Source organism: Lagopus leucura, unplaced genomic scaffold, assembly GCF_019238085.1.
Source record: "Lagopus leucura isolate 7727_CA_CO unplaced genomic scaffold, USGS_WTPT01 Super-Scaffold_100157, whole genome shotgun sequence".
Lineage (NCBI taxonomy): Eukaryota > Metazoa > Chordata > Aves > Galliformes > Phasianidae > Lagopus > Lagopus leucura.
Genome location: NW_024962334.1, coordinates 46,996,111 through 47,013,601, shown reverse-complemented (window position 1 = coordinate 47,013,601; position 17,491 = coordinate 46,996,111). Strand labels below are relative to the sequence as shown.

General features: G+C 58.9%; 2 protein-coding genes, 1 long non-coding RNA gene and 4 other non-coding genes across 9 annotated transcripts in view; all 7 read left to right on the top strand.

Moving 5' to 3' along the window:
* The first annotated feature begins 1,240 nt into the window (after positions 1-1,240).
* TBRG4 (transforming growth factor beta regulator 4) lies at positions 1,241-11,108 on the top strand. 3 transcript variants are annotated; one of them, XM_042888972.1, is made up of 11 exons: positions 1,241-1,295; positions 1,858-2,326; positions 3,358-3,675; positions 5,051-5,222; positions 6,199-6,356; positions 6,770-6,880; positions 7,684-7,828; positions 8,483-8,725; positions 9,117-9,228; positions 9,688-9,802; positions 10,976-11,108. In XM_042888972.1, the coding sequence occupies exons 2-11, from the start codon at positions 1,898-1,900 to the stop codon at positions 11,075-11,077; spliced, it is 1,905 nt and encodes a 634-aa protein (XP_042744906.1). In that variant the 5' UTR covers positions 1,241-1,295; positions 1,858-1,897; the 3' UTR covers positions 11,078-11,108. The 3 variants fall into 3 exon arrangements, with proteins under 3 accessions (XP_042744906.1, XP_042744907.1, XP_042744908.1); XM_042888973.1 differs by lacking the exon at positions 1,241-1,295 and adding an exon at positions 1,346-1,466; XM_042888974.1 differs by lacking the exon at positions 1,241-1,295 and adding an exon at positions 1,346-1,504.
* On the top strand, positions 4,181-4,322 carry LOC122189884. Its single transcript, XR_006182007.1, has one exon. It is a non-coding gene; the product is annotated as a small nucleolar RNA SNORA5 (small nucleolar RNA).
* Positions 8,114-8,251, top strand: LOC122189892. Its single transcript, XR_006182015.1, has one exon. It is a non-coding gene; the product is annotated as a small nucleolar RNA SNORA5 (small nucleolar RNA).
* Positions 8,854-8,988, top strand: LOC122189886. The gene has a single exon (XR_006182009.1). It is a non-coding gene; the product is annotated as a small nucleolar RNA SNORA5 (small nucleolar RNA).
* Positions 9,809-10,880, top strand: LOC122189644. Its single transcript, XR_006181900.1, has 2 exons — positions 9,809-10,236; positions 10,424-10,880. It is a non-coding gene; the product is annotated as an uncharacterized LOC122189644 (long non-coding RNA).
* LOC122189885 lies at positions 10,746-10,881 on the top strand. Its single transcript, XR_006182008.1, has one exon. It is a non-coding gene; the product is annotated as a small nucleolar RNA SNORA5 (small nucleolar RNA).
* Positions 11,109-12,321: 1,213 nt separating the features above from the next.
* NACAD (NAC alpha domain containing) overlaps positions 12,322-17,491 on the top strand; it is a 7,763-nt gene continuing 2,593 nt past the window's right edge. Inside the window, exons 1-2 of the mRNA XM_042888697.1 lie at positions 12,322-12,467; positions 14,369-17,491. The exon at positions 14,369-17,491 is cut by the window's right edge and continues 645 nt beyond it. Coding sequence (XP_042744631.1) covers positions 12,422-12,467; positions 14,369-17,491 — 3,169 coding nt within the window. The 5' untranslated portion in view covers positions 12,322-12,421. The remainder of the gene's footprint in view (positions 12,468-14,368) is intronic.

Genomic DNA, 17,491 nt, shown 5'->3' with positions numbered 1-17,491 from the left:
CTGTCCCGCTGCAGGCTGCATCCCACATCCCTGGCTGTGCTGCAGGGCATGGGGTGGTGATGGGTCTGGAGGGCAGGATTGGCAAGGGGCAGCTGAGGGCGCTGGGTTTGTTCAGCTCTGAGCAGTGAGGCTGAAGGGATGCCTCATGGCAGCCAGGGTTTTGCCAGGAGCCATCTCCAAGCTCATCACCACTGCTTTCTCACAAGAAAGAGAATAAGAATGGTGGCTGGAATCCAGTCATGACCCAACACGGGAAATTTTCTTAAACATTTTATTGAGAGAGGGTTCAGCAAAGGGTCAGGTTCCCACAGAGGTTGCAGCCTGGTCTCCTGTTTCATAGCTGCCACCCGTAGCAGGAATGAGCCCTAACAAAGATCACAGATTACAGAATCGTTAAGGCTGAGCCCTGAGATCCCCAATTCCAACCCCAGCTCACCTCACTTCCCACGTCTCTCAGTGCCACACCTCCATGTTTCTGGAACGCCTCCAGGGATGGTGATCCCACCACCTTCCTGGGCAGCCTGTGCCACTGCATCTCTGCTCATTCCGAATAGAATTTTCCCCCATTACCCAACCTGATCCTTCCCTAGCACAACATGAGGCCATTCCCTCTCATCCTATCACTATTACTGCGAGAGGCTGACCCCCACCGCAGTTCAGTCTCCTTCCAGGGAGCTGCAGGGAGCAGCAAGGCCTCCCCTCAATGGTTGCAAGGGCCCTCACTGCCCACCTGTAGGCACACAGCGTGCAGGGATTGCAGGGATCTCGTCCCACAGCCCCGTGCCCACATCCAGCCCGGTGCTGAGCGCTGCAAGGCTGTGACACCCGCACACACTCCTGATGCCGAACCCCAATATCTTCTCTTTTCATGTAAAGCTCTTCCCTTTGTCTTGTCACTCCTCGGCTGAGCAAACAGCAACGGGGCGTGCCTAGTGCATAAATCTCCTTTTATTTGCCATCCTCCCAGCGCTGCCAGTGCACCGCCCCGGGCTCTGTTTGGTTTCTCTGTTCCCACAGCCGGGCTCGAGGTTGCGGCCTGGCTGACCTGAGCGGACCGAACCCGACCAGAGCCGCGCGCCCACACGCGACCCGCCGCGCACCACCCGTCATAAAATGGCGGCGCCCGTCAGTAGCGAACCGGAAGTGCTTCCTCTTTCGCGCTCGATTCTGTCGGGGGGACATGGGGAGCTCAGCCAATAGAAAATGGATGCGCTTTGATGATGTCATCATGCTGCGCCGGGGCGCATGCGCACTTCGTCTCATTGCCGGGCCGGCGTGCGGTGGGGCCGGGCGAGGTCAGCGCGGATGGCTGCGGTTCCGCGGCCCGGGGTGATCGGAAGCGGGGTTCGAGTTCTCGGAGAGCTGCGTGCGGGCCAGGGTCGGGATTTCCGAAGGGCTACGGCCTCTGAGGCCGCTGCGAGTTCGGCGCAGCCTCAGGGCCAGGAGTTCGGCCGGTTCGGCTCACGGTGCGGGGAGGCCCGGATCTCAGGATGCGCCGGGGGAGGTTTGAGTGGGGCATTATGAAGGATCTAGCGTTATGGAGCGTCGGAACTGGCTGCCCCGGGAAGTAGGGGAGCCCCTATCTCTGGGGATATTTAAGGGATGTGTGGATGTGATGCCGAGGGACGTCGTTTAGTGATAGGCTTGGCAGCTCTGAGTTAATGGTTGGACTTGGTGAGCTTGGAGGCATCTCCCAACTGAAGTGATACCGTGGGTCTGCCCATGTGGGTCCCTTTCAGTTTTATTCTATGGGGGTATTCATAGGGATGCTTCTGTGACTCGCAGCTTTAAACCTGTTACCTCTCCTCGTTCCCCCTGAACCTTCCCGTTCCTAAAGCCTTTCTTTTCCTCCTCCAGCCTCCCCAAGATGCAGTGCTGAGCCTCTCAGATCCCCGCCATGGCAGCCCGGCTGGTGCAACGCTGCTGCTGGCGGCACCTCATCACCTTCACCTGCGCTCCTGCTGCTGCCCCAGCTGCTCTGCTGCTGCCCAATGGGAAGCTGCCAGCAGCCAGAGCCCTGCCACACACACCTGTTGCCTCTATCCACACCTCCATCCCCTCTGCCTGGAACGCAGACAGATTCTCTGTCAAAGAGCAGGTGGAAGAAAACAGTAACTCAGAGCACAGAGCGATCCTGAATCTCATTGAGGCAGCCACAAGTCCTCAGGAACTGTTCCAGCTGGGTGAACTTCACTCTCTAAATAGCAACCAAGCTTCGCTGGTGGTTACTCGACTTTCTTGGCTTGCAGTGGAAAAGAACCTGGAAACAGGGGACATTCTGCAAGATGAACGATTTCGGCAGCTTATTGAGATCGTGGATTCTCAGGTGAGTTCCCTTCTTGTGATGGAGGCAGTTTGGAGAAAGAATGGGTCTGGGAAGGCTGGCCTGGAGCAGCAAGTGCTGCCTTTTCCTTTCCCTTGTGAATTTTCACAGCTGGTACCTTCTCTGCACTTGTTGGCAGAGATGTATCAGCATCAGGTCACACACAAAAAAAAGGATGCAGGTGTCTGTGGCTCAGCAGAGAGGGTGGACTTCAGAGCTAGGAGAGCCGAGCTGCTGTGCTGGGAAAGCAAGAAGCTGAGCAGCATGGCCTTGCTCCCAAAAGGGAAGTGGATAAGAACACATCTAGCTGGGATATGATTGAGCAAAGTCACTGCAAACACAATTGTTTCTCTCCAGAGAGCTGTTCCTGCAGTGGGCAGCTAACTCAATGTAAGAAGTCATTGTGTAGATGCACAGGGATTAGAAGTGTTCAAGGCCAGGTTGGATGGGGCTGTAGGCAGCCTGGTCTGGTATGAAATGGGGAGGTTGGTGGCCCTGTCTGTGGCAGGGGGTTGGAGATTCGTGATCCTTGAGAGCCCTTCCAACCAAAGCCATTCTGTGATTCTGTGACTAAAATTAATGGCCTTGCAACATCCCTGTGTCACCAAGTTGGAGGCTTTGAACATTAAGCTGAAGCAGCACACAGGGTCAGACCAGAGAGAGCAGTCTGCATGGCTGGGACACCAGGAGCTCTGCCTGCTTTCTCAGCTGCATCCTGCTTTGGGATTTCCACTTCAGGTGACTTTGGTGGATTACCCTGAGAGCACTCAGGTCATTCTTGCACCCAAGCATTGAGCCATCCCTGAGTTTTAGGATGTTGCAGGGCTGGAGTTGGGGCAGGCAGGGCAGTTAAAGAGTCTGTTTGCTGGAGGCCACCTGGTCCATCCTGCCCTGAGCATCATTGGCTGTGATTCTGCCTCGTTTGTTTCACTGCTCGCTGAGGTCATATTCCAGCCACGCCACAGGGAAATTTAGGTGTGTGCACCTCCAGAGAAGGGTAAAAATCTACTTAGATATTTTTACCTGCCTCCCAGATATCTCAGGTGTGGAATAACACCTTGGTGGGCCTCCTGAAGAGCCTGTACTCGCTGGGGATGGAGAGCAGCAGCAGGGAGGTGCAGTCTGTGGAGCAGGAGGTGCTGTGGCGGTTGCGGCGGCTCACCTTCCGCCAGCTCGCCTCCTTGGCAGAGTTCTTGGCTGTCAAGCAGGGCAAGGAGAGCAAACTGCTCCACGAGGTCATCAAGAAGCTGGAGCTGCGGTGGACAGAACTAGAGGGCACCAGGACCGTGGTGATGCTGATTGCCAAGGTTGGGCACATCTCCTCAGTGCTGATGGACCGGTTAGAAGACAAGGTATGGGCTTGGGCGCTCCGTTCCCTTTGGGTGGGACGTCTCCTGGGGGCAGTGACTGTGTGAGGGACATCCTGTGTGGGCACTGCTCCACCAGCATGTCCCTGTCAGCCTGTCTTGCAGAGGATGCAGCTCGCTTCCCATGTGCAAAGGTGCTCAAAAGAAACCTTTTCCTCTTTGGTGCCACACAGATGAGGAGTTCACACGTGGGAGCTCTCAGACCTGCGCTGGTCTGAGCTGCTCAGAGGTGGACTGAGCTGATGTGCTTTGCCTTGCAGCTAGAATTACCTTAGCTTTGTGGTAGAATTACCTTAGCTCAGCTGGCGGGTGGTAACTTGCAGAGGCAGCAGAAAGTCACTGCCAAAAGCATTGTCCTCTGGCTCTCTGTGAAAGTCAGGCTGTGAGCAAGGAGTCTGCAGGGAGGTCTGTGCTCCAGCAGGTCCCTCTTTCTGTCACTTCCAGGAGTAGGGAAATGTCTTTTGGGTTGAAACTGCCACGGGGCCATGACTGCAGCTGCGTCAAATTCGGTCCTTGTCCAGCCCTGCGCTGGGGACCGGCCAAACAGCTGCCACAGCAACAAGCCCTGCAGCTCATGGGCCCCACTGTTGTTCTCCCTCAACTCTGGGGATAAATAAATGCTGCAGACATTGCACGTGGCAAAGCAGGACGCCGTTGTGGGGTTGTCAGCTTATGCAGAGCTGGAACTCCAGGTGGCTGAAGTATGTGCAGCTCTTAGAGGGGGTCCAAAGGAGGGCCACTAAGATGATCAGAGGCTGGAGCAGCTCTCCTATGAGGAAAGGTTGAGGGAACTGGGCTTGTTTAGCTTGGAGAAGGCTCTGGGGAGACCTCATTGTGGCCTTCCAGTGCTTCAAGGGAGCGTATAAACAGGAGGGGGAACGGCTGTTTGTGAGGGTGGATGGTGATAGGACAAGGGGGAATGGTTTTAAAGTGAGACGGGAGGTTTAGGTTGGATATGAGGAGGATGTTTTTCCCCCAGAGGGTGGTGAGGCACTGGAACAGGTTGCCCAAGGAGGCTGTGGATGCCCCATCCCTGCAGGCATTCAAGGCCAGGCTGGATGTGGCTCTGGGCAGCCTGGGCTGCTGGTTGGTGACCCTGCACACAGCAGGGGGTTGGAACTGGATGAGCATTGTGGTCCTTTGCAACCCAGGCCATTCTACATTGGGCAGATGAAAACAGGAGTTACAGTGGGCAGCAAGGCAGTGATTCAGCAGCATTTCCTGCAGCAGTTGTTGCGTGACAGCGTTAGGGTGTATGGAAACCCTGCAGTCCTTGGAGGGGCTCAGCCAGCAGTGTCCTGGAGGGTGGCACGTCCCTTGCTCTGTGCCTGTCTCTCTATGTCTCAGTGTTTCTTACCAGGCTCTGGAGCTTGCTGAGCAGTTCAGCCCTGAGGACATAAGGAAAATCACGCTGGCTCTGGCGTACCAGAACCGACGCAGCGTGCCTCTGCTCCGTGCCATGTCCTACCACCTGATTCAGAAGCACTCAGAGCTCAACCTCAGCGTCCTGATGGACCTGATTTTTGCCTATGGTAAGCAGCTTGGTTGTATCGTGACCCTTTGGGTTGGGCATTACTGTGCTTGCATAAGTCAGAGAGCCCTCTGTGTGGCAGCACTGTGCTTAGTGTGGCTGTATTCCTCGGTGCTCCCCCCCCCCCCCCCCCCGAGCCCCTTTAGGGCTTCCTTCCAGCACACAGGGCAGTGGCATTAAAACAATTGGTTTCTTTTCACCCAAGGTGTCCAAGTTTAACATTTGAGCAGTGGCATGGTGCCTTAGGTGCAAGTGCTGCAGACTGCCAGCATGGTGACAGTCACCTTTATTGCATTCCTGGCCACAGGGTTAGACCAAAGCCTTCAGATATGGGTGGTGACAGACCTGGTGCAAATCAGCTCTGTTAGCCTCTGGCCACCACTAACTGATAATGTGTGTTATCATCCTTGGGGCTTTGGTTTTTCTTCTCTTCTTTCTGTGCGTTTCCATCTGCTCCTGTCCAGAAATTGGGATGAAGCTGCTCTTCATTTCACTGTCTGGTTTCTGGTGGTGGGAACAGATCTGTCCAACACTGGGGTGGTGTGGTTGTCATGGGTTGGATGTTCTTCAGTAATAAAGAAATCAACCTGCTAGACCTGGCTTTGGAAGGAGCTCACGCTTATTGTGTTGATGTTACCATCTTGCTATTCAGTTGATAAATCTGGACTGAGTTTGAGGAGAAGTAAGGGGTGGATGTTCCACATCACAGCCTCCAGATCCCTGCTGGATGTCCTTCTGGGACACAGTGAGGCCCAGCAGCCCCGTAATATCCCCAAGGTGGAGAAGTCCAGTAGTTTGGGAGCTGTACTGTCTCTTGCAGGCTCAGGCAGGGCTGTAGCAGCCCGGTGTTGGGAATGTTGGATTGAGAGCTGGTGGGAGCAGCAGGACCTGGCTGGATGAGAAGAGGCAGGGCCATGAGTCACAGCTCCCATACCGGCTCCGTGTCAGTGGCTGCCACTTTCTTTTGCTCCTTTAAGGAAAACTGAATTTCCACCAGCCCCAGGTCTTCCAGAAGATAGCCACTGACCTGCAGCCCCACGTTTCTGCAATGACACCCGTCGAGGTGACGCGCTGCATCCGCTCCTTTGCCCTCCTCAAGTGGCTCAGCCTGCCTCTGTTTGAGGCCATCTCTCAGGTGAGGAGGCAGAGGGCCTGGGTAGCACCTGCTGATATATGACTGGGACACCTAGAACAATTCTTCTCTTACTAGAGATGCTCCACTGCAGTCAGCAGTCAGAATCCACGCAGCTCTGGGGTCAGCTTCAGCTCTTTCTGAGCCTCTGCTCCAGAGGCAGCTCCACAGTCTCTGCCCCAGTTCTGATGCCTGCACCTGGGCCTGTACCAGGCATATGGGAATATTACAGAGCTCTGCTTCCACTCACAGCTTTCCCTTGCACCAGGATAAAATCCTAGGGAGGCACTGAAAGATCCTTTCCTTCTTGTTCCCATCTTGTCATGGGTCTGGGCATCTCCTTGGATGATGTTTGCAATCTTTTTCTGTCGGTACTCATTTCTCAACCTCTGGTTTTGCTCTCTCTTGTCTTCCAGTATGCCCTGGACAATGCCAAGCAGCTGTCCATTGCCCACCTGTGCAGTATCATCCTGTCTTTTGCCCGCCTTAACTTCCAGCCCAGCGGAAGCGAGGACTTCTTTAACATGGTAACCTGCCTCCTTTTCCCCTCTGTGTCAACCTTCCTCCTCTTTGGAGTCGGTGGGAAGGCTGCATGTATCCTGGCATAACCTGGAGCATGAGTGGGTGCAGGAAATGGAAATGGGGAGCCCAGAGCTCGGGCCAGGCTGAAAAACCCATACTGATGCCCTGTGGCTGTGTGCTGGCTGATAACCAAACTGGTTTGCCCCTGGCTAGCACCAAATCCCTGTAGGCTAGCTCTTCCAGCAGACATAATCAGCACGTGGTTGTTCAGGTGCCTTCCTGAACTCTGATTGCTGCAATTAGCTCCATAACGAAGCCATAAGATCACTCATTCTCAGCAGATCAGAGGTCTCCCAGCCCATCCAAGCCCTGGGTGTGGCAGTGCTGTTGGGAAGAATGGAGGCTGCCATCCATAGAGCTGTTCACTGCTGCCCTGCCTGGGGGCTTTGCAGGGAGATTTCTGCAGCCCAGGGTGAAGAGATGAGACCAAGTGGAGGGAGACCCTCGTGCCACAGAGATAGGGTTAGCATCCCTGGTTGGCAGTGGGATCTGGACTCTTTGCCAATGCTAATCACAGTCAGCATGAAGGGAGGTTTTGTAGCAAGTGCAAAACTTGATTTTTGAGGCATTGCAAAAAAAAACCAACAAACACACAAAAAAAAAACAACACCAGCACCTGGAACTGTGAACCTGCAGCAAGGCTGCTGTAGAGCAATCCTGAATTCTATCAGCAAATAGCCCAGTAGAAGCACTGCAGAAGCAGGGCCGTCTGCAGAGATGTGCTGAGCTGTGGCTTTGGCTCTGGCAGGCCCATGAGGAGCTGCAGGGCCAGCTGGACAGCCTGGAGCCCCAGCTGCTGACCGACCTGGTCTGGTCACTCTGTGTGCTGCAGCAAGCCAAGCCTCCCTACCTGCAGCGTGTGCTGGCACCCGACTTCCACGCTGTGATCCAAGGTAAGGTGGGACATGGAGTCAGAGCTCAGGGAGTGGGAGTACTGGGTCCAGTGCATCTACTTTCGGGCCAGCACAGGCTGTGAGCTCAGCTGTTGAGCTTGGAGGGGTTGGTCTACCCTGCACTGTGCCTGTGGGGTTGAGCCCAGCAGGCTGCCACGTTGCCTTCAGCTTTCTTATGCCTCAAGGCTCAGCTTTGTTCTTGGCTCCAGCGCCGCCTGCACATTTTCCCCAAGCACTTAGACGTGAGGGGAGGGCTTGGTGTTTCTTAGCCACGCATGGGGGAGGTGCAGCCCAGTCAAATTCAGTCTCTGCCTCCTCCATGGTGAGCACTGGCCATGCGGCTGCCACAGCAACATCTGTAGTCCATGGGCCCCACGTCCCCTCCCATGGGACCCTGGGGATAAAATCATGCCACAGACACTGGGGGCTGTGCCCTCCAACAGGGGCTCAGCTGGGTCTCGCCCTGTGCTCGGGCAGTGCTGCCCCTTCTGCAGGTATGTGGCGATCTGCATCTTGATGCCAGCACTTAGAGATCCATCCTGGTGGATTCTCAGGTCCTGTTTGAGCAGCAGCAGTGGGATTGGGACCAGAAATCCTGATTGGATGAGCTGAGCAAGCCGCAGGATCAGCTCTTTGTTTTCCTCCTCCTGCCAGGCGATCTGTCCCCCAGGGCTCAGAACTTGCGGATGAAGCTCATCCAAATCAATGCTGCTGCCAAGCTGGAGAGCCCTGAGTACCAGGGGCCGTTCCTGCCGGCTGGGATGCTGAGTGCTGCAGAGCCAGCAGCAGAGAAGGTCACCCTGCTGCAGAGCAGCTTGCGGGAGGCCCTGGCAGGCGTGCTGGGCAGCCAGGACAACGGGCGCTGGGACGTGCACACCATCTATGGCTGGCGGATCGGTGAGCACAGCCTCTCCTTGGAGCAGCGGGGCTCACTGGAGTCTGCATGCTGCAGGGGGATCAACATAAAGGCTTTGTGCCTGAGGTTGTATCTCATTCTTCAGCCTCACATCCCTCTGCCTCACCAATGCAGTCCCGTCAAATTCAGTCCCTGCCCCCTCCGTGGTTGGGGCCGGCCATCCGGCTGCCACAGCAGAGCTGTAGTCTGTGCCCCACGTCCCTTCCTGTGGGACTCTGGGGACAAAATGGTGCCACAGACAGGCTTTGTGCTGGAGGTGGTTGGGGCCCTGCCTGATGGATGCCGTGCCCCGTGTCGGCCCCACGGTGAGGGCATCCCCAGCCTCCGTGGAACAGCATCCTCAGGATTCCTTCCTTTTCCTCCTCTCTGCAGATGCTGAAATGGTGCTGAACAGCGAGAATAAACCTCTCCCCTTGAAGAACTTTGCAGCTCCCCATCTGCCCCACTCAGAAGGGACAAAGCCGCTGCCGCCGGGTGCCAGGAGGTGGGTTTGGGCTCAGCTGCACCAGGCACGGTGGGAGGGACAAGGCTTTGCTGTCCCCGTGGCTGGCTGCAGGCAGCAGGGGACAGTGCCGTGGGGATGCCAGCGTGCCAAGGTCACTGTGCCCAGCTGCGTCCACTGGTCTGGACAGAAAAGGGGGTAGGACCGTGCCAAGCTGCCGTGGGTCACATTGCAAGGGACAGGGCAGGATGCTGGCTGTGGCAGCAGCCTCCCCTGTTTGGCACGTCCTCCATAGAGAGCCTGTGCCAACTGTCTGCCACCGTTCCTGGCTGCCCACAGAGCCCAGGGGCCAAGCTGACTCCTTCCTGGCTGGGAAAGGCAACGTCTGCCATCCAGCGTGGGCTGCGGATCAACTCAGTTTGAGCCATCCGTGCTCGAAGCTGCTCTGAGGCTGAGGTTGCCCAGCACCAGTCTCACTGCTCTCTTCCACCCCTCTTGCAGGGTCGCCTTCCTCAGGTGGGAATTCCCAAATTTCAGCAACAGGAGCAAGGAGCTGCTGGGCCGTTACGCCATGGCTCGGCGCCACATCCAGGCAGCCGGCTTCCTTGTTGTGGATGTGAGTATCCAGCCCCCAGCACCTGGTGCTGACCGTGGCCCCGTGCTGGGATTAGCCATCGTGATCCCCTCCGGGCCACCTGTCAGGCAGCCCCAGGGCAGAGAGGGGATCAGTAATGGAGGAGGACAGCAGACAAGGTCTTAGCACGCTGATCCCTGCGCCGCAGCGCTGCGCTCCGTTGGGGCCATGCATTATTCAGCCCCCGGAGGTAATTATAGCTGTGCTGGCAGAGCTGTGCAGCAGGCAGGGATGGCTCCAGTGGGGCAGGAGGGCGGCGTGCCACGTGTCCCCCAGCACTGTCACCCCACATCAAACTCCATTCCCTGCGAGCAACCCAAATTTGCATCCCCTCGCACGGAGCTGCCGCTCTTTGATGCTGATACAAAGCGAAGCCCCTGCAGCCCGCGTGCGCTCACTGGCTGGAGAGATTTCAGGTGGGGAGACAGGAGGAGGAGGAGGGAACTGCTTCCTTCAGCTCGAGCCTTGTGCTAAATATAGTGGTGGTGGGCGGTGGGATCCCCCCTGTCTGCTCCCTGCGGCGGCTTGGAGCCATCAGAACAAGCGAGCGCTGCGCAAACAGCGTTCGTTCCAGTGCTGTTCCCTCCTCCTGGTTGGCTGCAGCTCGTCTCTGAAGAAGTGATGCATCTTCACCAGGCAGGGCTTGCTGTGCTGCTGGGCAGGGAGGCCGGGATGCGCAAATGGGAGCAAGCAGACCATGAAGCCCTGCACGTACTCTGCAGCTGGGATGAAAAATTCAGAGGGTTTCAGAGCTCTGAGATCACAACGGGAAGGATCCGGGCTCTGCCCTGGGCTGGCTGCAAGCAGTCCCCATAGCAGTGCTTTGTGCCATCCTAATTGGAGGAAACACCCCATAGCAATGCTTTGTGCTTTGAGGAAACATCCCAATGCCCCCGAGGCTGTGATAAGGGAACGGTGCCCTCCTTGCAGCCTCGTCAAATTCGGTGCCACCTCTGCCATGGTGCGCGCCGGCCCAAGGGCTGCCACAGCATCACCTGTGCTTCATGGGCCCCACATCCCTGCTGTGGGATGGCGGGGATAAAAACATGCCACGTACATGGCTGGGAACTGAGCACGTCCCCATGGTGCTGTCCCCATAGTGATGTCCCCGTGGTGATGTCCCCATTGCTCACTGCCTCTCCTCTCCTTCCCCAGGTCCCCCACTATGAGTTCCTGGAGCTGAAGCTGGAGCGGCAGCGGGTGGCGTACCTCCGTGACAAACTCCACAAGGTGGTGGCCAAGGAGTTGGCCAGTTAGCTGCGTTTCAATAAAGCCACCCTCTGCTGTACCGTGTCCCCTGTGTGTCCCCAACCTGTGGGAGTGGGGTGGAAGAAGGGCTGTGCTGGTGGGCGGTGGGGTTTTATTGTTCCTAATGGGGTTTTTGTTGGCGGTGGTCCTGGGGTGGGTGGACAAGGGTGGCACAGATGCCCCCCAGTGATGGTTTTTAGGTCTGGGGATGGGGGACAGCCTCCATCCAAGCTCTGAAGCTGGTAGCCCGAGCCGGGCAAGAGGAACACAGGAAAGCCCTCCTGCTGTGACGCACGGAGCTGGCTGCCAGGAAAGGCTTTGAGGGCGGATTAAGCGGCCATCTGGGCTACGAGCAAACGGATTTGGGCTGTGGGGGCATCGCTTACCCCCACTGCATCTCTTGCTGCCCCTCTGGCCGGTGCCCAATCAGCGCCATTTGGGGCCGCAGCCGGGTGCTGAGTCACGGCTCAGCGCCGTTCCTGGCACCGGCATCACGCCAGGGCCGGCAGCGCTGCGTGCCCGGGTGGGAGGCAGCAGCACGGGGTGTGCCATGGGGGGGGGGGGGCCTGCCCCTATAGGGGGGAGGGTCCCCAACCAGGAGAAAGCGATCTGTGGGTGCTGAGCATCCCCTTTGTCCCCCAATCCAAAGGGCTGTGTGTCCATTCAACCATCCGGGGGTCTCCCAACCACATGGCATTGTGGGGGGGGGGGGGGGGGGGGGGGGTAAAGGTTGCCAGGGAACCCATCCCCATCGCCATGGAGATGGGAGACGGGCTGTTCCCATGGCAACAGCACACCGGCCCCATCCTGCTTCCCCTCGGCGTGGGGGACCCCAATGTGTTCAGCATCGCTTCGGGGTGCAGGGGGGGGGGCCCTGAGTCTGCTGTGGGAATCGTGTTAGGGGGTGTAAGGAGCCACCCCAACGTCCCCAAAATCACCGCAGGGATGGGGCAAACGGAGGGACATCCTCCCCCCCCCCCCCCCCCCCCCCTCTTCCCACCTCCCCCTACACCTCCACCGCACACCCGGCTGCGCTGCACCGCCGCAGTGCCTGGCGCACACAACCTTGCTCTCATCCCGGGCAGGAAAAATAATAATTAAACAAACAAACAAACAAAAAAAAAAGGCAGGGAAAGGAGAGAGGGGAAAGGGAAAAAAAAAAACCAACAAAAAAACCCAACCCCACACACAGAACCTGCTGACATCATCCGGGCTGAGCGCCCCCCCGCCACGCTCTGCCTCGCCCGGCGCAGCCGCCTTCACCCCGCAGAGCCGCGCCGCGCTGGGCCGGCTTGGGATTGGGGTTGGGGTTGGGGTCCCCCCCCGGATTTGGGGTCCCCCAACCCCACCGTTATGCCTGGAGAGACGGCTACGAGTCAGGGGCTGCAGCTGGAGGGAGGTGAGGATGAGGGGGGTGGGAGGGGGGTGTGGGGATGGGGGATACAGGGATGGGGGATACGGGGATGGGGGATATGGGGATGGGGGATATGGGGATGGGGGATACAGGGATGGGGGATACAGGATAGGGGATACGGGGATGGGAGATATGAGGATGGGGGATACGGAGATATGGAGATGGGGGATATGGGAATGGGGGATGGAGGCTGCAGGGACAGAGCTGGAGGATGGGGGATGTGGGAATGGGAGATACAGGGATGGAGGACACAGTGGCGTTGCTCAGGCTGAAGCTTTCCTTCACCCTTGGGGAGATGCTGGGGCCACCGCCCCCCTCCTAGGACCCAGAGATCCCACTGTACCCCCATCCCCATGTCACCTAGGGGTGACAGCAGCGCGTGTTCCCTCGCCCCTATCTCACTGCCTTTCCCCCCCCCAGTCTCCCCCCTCACCCTCATGGACTTTGGCCCAAGGTCACCCTGCAGCAATGTGCCCTGGGGGGGCCCCAAGCGGTGCTGCCATCCCACTGTGTGTCCCCACAGCAATGGGGTGGGGGATACTTTGTAAAAGGGGGTTGGGGGGGGTGCAGGAGGGGATGTGGGACTCAGGGCTTCCATCGTCCCCCGAGCCCCAGGCAGGGTGGGGTTTAAAGTGGACCACTTTGAGTTGGGGGGGGGGGGGAGCAGCATAGAGAGGGCTCAGCAATGGGGGGGAGTCCTGTATTGGGGTGTCCCCATGGTGAGTATTTGGGTATCATCCCATAGGACAGAATGAGAATGGGCCCTAAAATCCCCATCCCCACTTGGAGGGCTCAGATTTAGGACACAGTGCCCAACCCCCCCAAGCTATATCCTGGGGTATAGGGATGTCCCCATATTGTCCTTGTAGCATACACAGCTTTAAGGGCCCCTATGTTCCCTCACAACCCTTGATCCCAACTCAGCACTTACAGGCAGAACCCACCCTAACAGCCCCATCCAATCCACCCCCCTCCCCTTAAACACCTGGGGAGGCTCTGCCCTCTTCCCAGCAGCCCCTGGACCCTGACCACACCTCCTCACCCCTATATAAACCCCATAGGGCACATATGGGGTAGTAGTAGGGTTGGTGCTTTGGGTGTTGCTGGTGGGGGGTTCTGGGTGCTTCTAGAGTCCCTCCTCTGCCCCATGGAGCCACCTGAACGGACTTCAGGTAATGGGGGCTGAAGGGGGTGATGTTCTGTTGAGGATTTTGGGGTTGCTGCTGTGGTTTTGGGGCTCCTTAGAGTTCTGGGGCTCCTATGGGTTTGAGAAGCAGTTTATGTCCATGTTGCTTAGGGCTGGTGGGGGTGAGTTAGGCTGAGCTCAGTGCCCTATTGAGTAGTGAGGGGAGGGGGTGGGGGGGTATGTGTTGGTTTCTGGGGTTTGGGGGCTTGGCAGTACTGTGCTCTGTCCCTATAGGGGGGTTGTAATGCTTTAGGGGGGCTCTGGGGCACTCAATGATGTTCTGCCCATAGGTGGGGTTGAGGGAGGAAGGGAAAGGGGAGGGGGGGGAGGGTGTTAATTGTTCCTACTTATTCTTCTGGCACAGGCCCCTAACCCTGCAGTGCCCCCCCCTCCCCCGGCTCAGCCTTCCTTAATACTCCCTTACAGCAGGGGGGGCACCCATAATCCTGCCCTAGGGATGGCTGCCATCACCTCCTTGGTATGAGGGCATGGAGTGGGGGAGGGAGTCCTCAGCTCACTGATGGTGGCTTTGTTTGGGGGAGGGGAAGAGGGGTGTCGTGGCGAACTCTACATCTCTGTACTCTCCATTCGGTTAGGGCCAAATCCACGTGACTGTCACTGGTGTCCCCATGGGGGAGAAGAGGAAAGCTTTTTTGGGGGGGGTCCCGGAGACGCTCTAACCTTCTCTCTCTCTCTGCAGCCCCCCCAGGGGACCCCGCTGCCCCCATGCCTGCCAAAGAGGAAGCCCGCCCGCAGCCGGAGGGGGCCAGCTATGATGCAGCCGAGCGCAGCCCCCCCTCCAAGGGCTGCCCCCCGCCGCCGCCTCCATCGTTGCTCCCCTCTGACCCCTTGGACACTCGCATCGTGATGGGCGAAGAGACGCACTGCCCCCCTGAGCTGCCCCCTAAAACACCCCCCCGGCATCCCGAGCTGCCCCCCGCCCGCCTCGACCCTGACCTCTTCTTCACAGCCCCCTCCACCCCGGTGAGGACGGGGGGACCCCGCTTGAAGCCTGAGGAGGATGGAGGGGATGCAGAGAGTGAGGGGCTGGGCTCTCCCCCCACCTCCCCATCTGGCTCCTACATGACGGCCGAAGGGGGCAGCTGGGGGTCCTCGGGCACGGCCAGCACGTCACCCTCCTGCTCACCCAACCTGCTGGCAGAGGTCCCTGATGGTGAGCCTGGTCCTGCAGCCTTCATCCGCCGCTCCTCGTCCTCCTCTTCCTCCTCAGAGGATGTGGCTGTGACCTCCATAGGGCAGGAGGAGGATGAAGAAGAAGATGATGATGATGAAGGCAGCGGGCAGGAGGAAGGCTTCAGGCTGCCCCACTCCCACATGGCTGCCCCTGGGCTCATCCCTGCTGCACTGCTGCCCTTCCGTGGCAGCCTGCTCTTCGAGGCTGAAGCTGTGGAGATCACCCTGGTGCCAGCCCAGGCAGCGGCCGAGCCGCTCTCGGGTGAGGATGAGGAGGATGAAGATGAAGAGGAGGACGCCAGCACCTCAGCCTCCTTCCTGCGCTCTCTCTCAGAAACCTCCATCAACGAAGGGGTGGACGAGTCCTTTGCCTTCCACGATGACACCTCGGCCTCCTCTGACTCGGCCTCCTACGACGGTGAGGAGGATGAGCGGCTCTACGGCACTGAGCGCCACGCGCTGGGGGGACCGCAAATGGCCGCTGCCACTCCTGGGGACACCGAGCCTTCCTCAGAGGCCTCTGGGGACATCGAGCTGCACCTGCGTGGTGACACGGCACAGCTGGATGGCACTGGGGTGTCTGCGGGGGGGTCTGCACAGCATGAGGTGGCCCTGAGCCCCTCGCTTCTGGAGCCGACTGACGGCAGCGAGGAGGACGTGGGCATGGAGCAGTGTGCCGCCCCAGAGGAGGAAGAGGTCACCATGGCGGCCCTCGCTGTGGAAGCTGACACAGAGCTGATGGGCCAGGCCCCCATTGAGCCCCCGAGCACAGAAGTCAATGTGGAACCATCGGATGAGGCGTCTGTTGAGGCCCTTGCTGCACAAGTCAGTGTAGAGCCGGGGGTTGAAGCCTCCATTGAGGCCCTTGGTGCAAAGCCGGTGGCTGAGGCCTCTGTGGAGCTGATGGACAAAGCCCCCATGGAGGCCCTCGATCTGGAAGGCGACGCGGGTGAGACCTGTGCTGAGGCCCTTCCTGCAGAAGCTGATGTCGAACGGGTGGATGAGGCCCTCTGTGCTGAAGTCAGTGTGGGACAGATGGATGAGACCCTCAGCTCCTCCTCCTCGGAGATGGAGGAGGCTCCCAGCCTGGAGCCTGATACCACGCAGGAGCTGGACCCCATCCCAGAGGAAAGTCCTGCACCGCAGCCCCCTGTCCCCACAGAGCCGGCACTGCTGGAGGAGGAGATCCTGCTGGAGGAGGAGGCACCACCAGCTGCCATGATGGAGGCCCAGCTGGAGGCTGAAGCCGGTACCCTGCAGCCCCCCTGTGCTGGGGAGACCAAAGACCCCCAACCCAATCGGCTGGGATGGGACACCCCGTCCCTGCCTGCTGCCAATGGTGACCGTGAGCTTGATGCTGTCCTGGCAGAGAGCCCTGAGCCTCTGTGTCCACCTGAGCAAGGCGATGACAGTGGGGAACCCCAGGAGGATGTGGGTGGCCATGGGGACGGCAGGACAGATGTCGTGCCTGCACCATTGGGGACCCCCACCCTCGGTGGGGACGTGCAGGGTGATGTCATTGAGCAGCCCCTTGAGGAGGACACGTCGCTCTGTGAGGACGGGGTGGCCTCAGGCAGCGAGTCCCCATGGGTGGCACTGAGTGATGGTGGCAGCGAGGTGACGCAGGGTGTGGAGGAGCCTCTCAGTCCTGCGCTGGGGGGTATGGATGAGCCACGTGCTGCCTCTGAGGATGAAGCCTCCAGCAAGGATGTGGAGCGAAGCCAGAGCCCAGAGCGCATCCCTGGTGAGTGGGATGCCACAGCTGCCTCAGCTGTGTCCCTAGAACTGCTGGACACCTTGTGCTCCCACACCGACCCCAGCTTCTTCAACCCCCCCCAGGACAGTGCGGGGGAATTGGCTGCCCCTGGGGTCCTCTCTCCGGCCCCACAGCCCTGCTTGGCCCTCTGCGTGCTGCCCCCAGCCCCTGCACCCCCACCACTGCACTTCACTGCTTCAGAGCAAGAGGTGTACGTGGGGATCCCTCCAGACCCCCTTGAACTGCTCCCACCACCCGGTGCCTTGTTGGAGAGTGCGGAGGACCGCCGGCAAGTGGCCTCCATGCTGCAGGGGGTCTTTGGGGACCTGCCTGCCCCAGGGAGCCCCAGCCAAGCCCCTGTGGAGCTGCCATGTCCTCCCTGTGCTGAGGATGAAGCTGCTGCACCTGAACCCAAAGAGACCCCAGAGCCCAGCGATGCAGGGAGCATCCAGTGTTCTCCCCCAGCCTTGCTGCAGCTGGACCCAGCCCCTATGCAGGGCCAGGAGCCCCCCAGCAAGGAGTCCCTGCTCTTACTCAGTGTAGACCCCAATGCCAAAGTCACGGTGGAGGGGGAGCATTCCCTGCCGCCCCCTGAGGAAGTGGAGAAGGAGGGAGTGAAGGCAGGGTCCAGCCCCGTGAAGGAGGAGGAAGAGGTGGTAGTGGTGGCAGGATCCATCCCTCAGGAGGAGGAGGTGATAATGGTGGCAGGATCCATTCTGCAGGAGGAAGAAGAAGAGGTGGTGGTGACAGCGGCAGGATCCAGCCCCATGGAGGAGGAAGAGGTGGAGGTGATGGTGGCAGGATCCATCCCTCAGGAGGAGGTAGAGGAGGAGGTGATGGTGGCAGGATCCATCCCTCAGGAAGAGGAGGAGG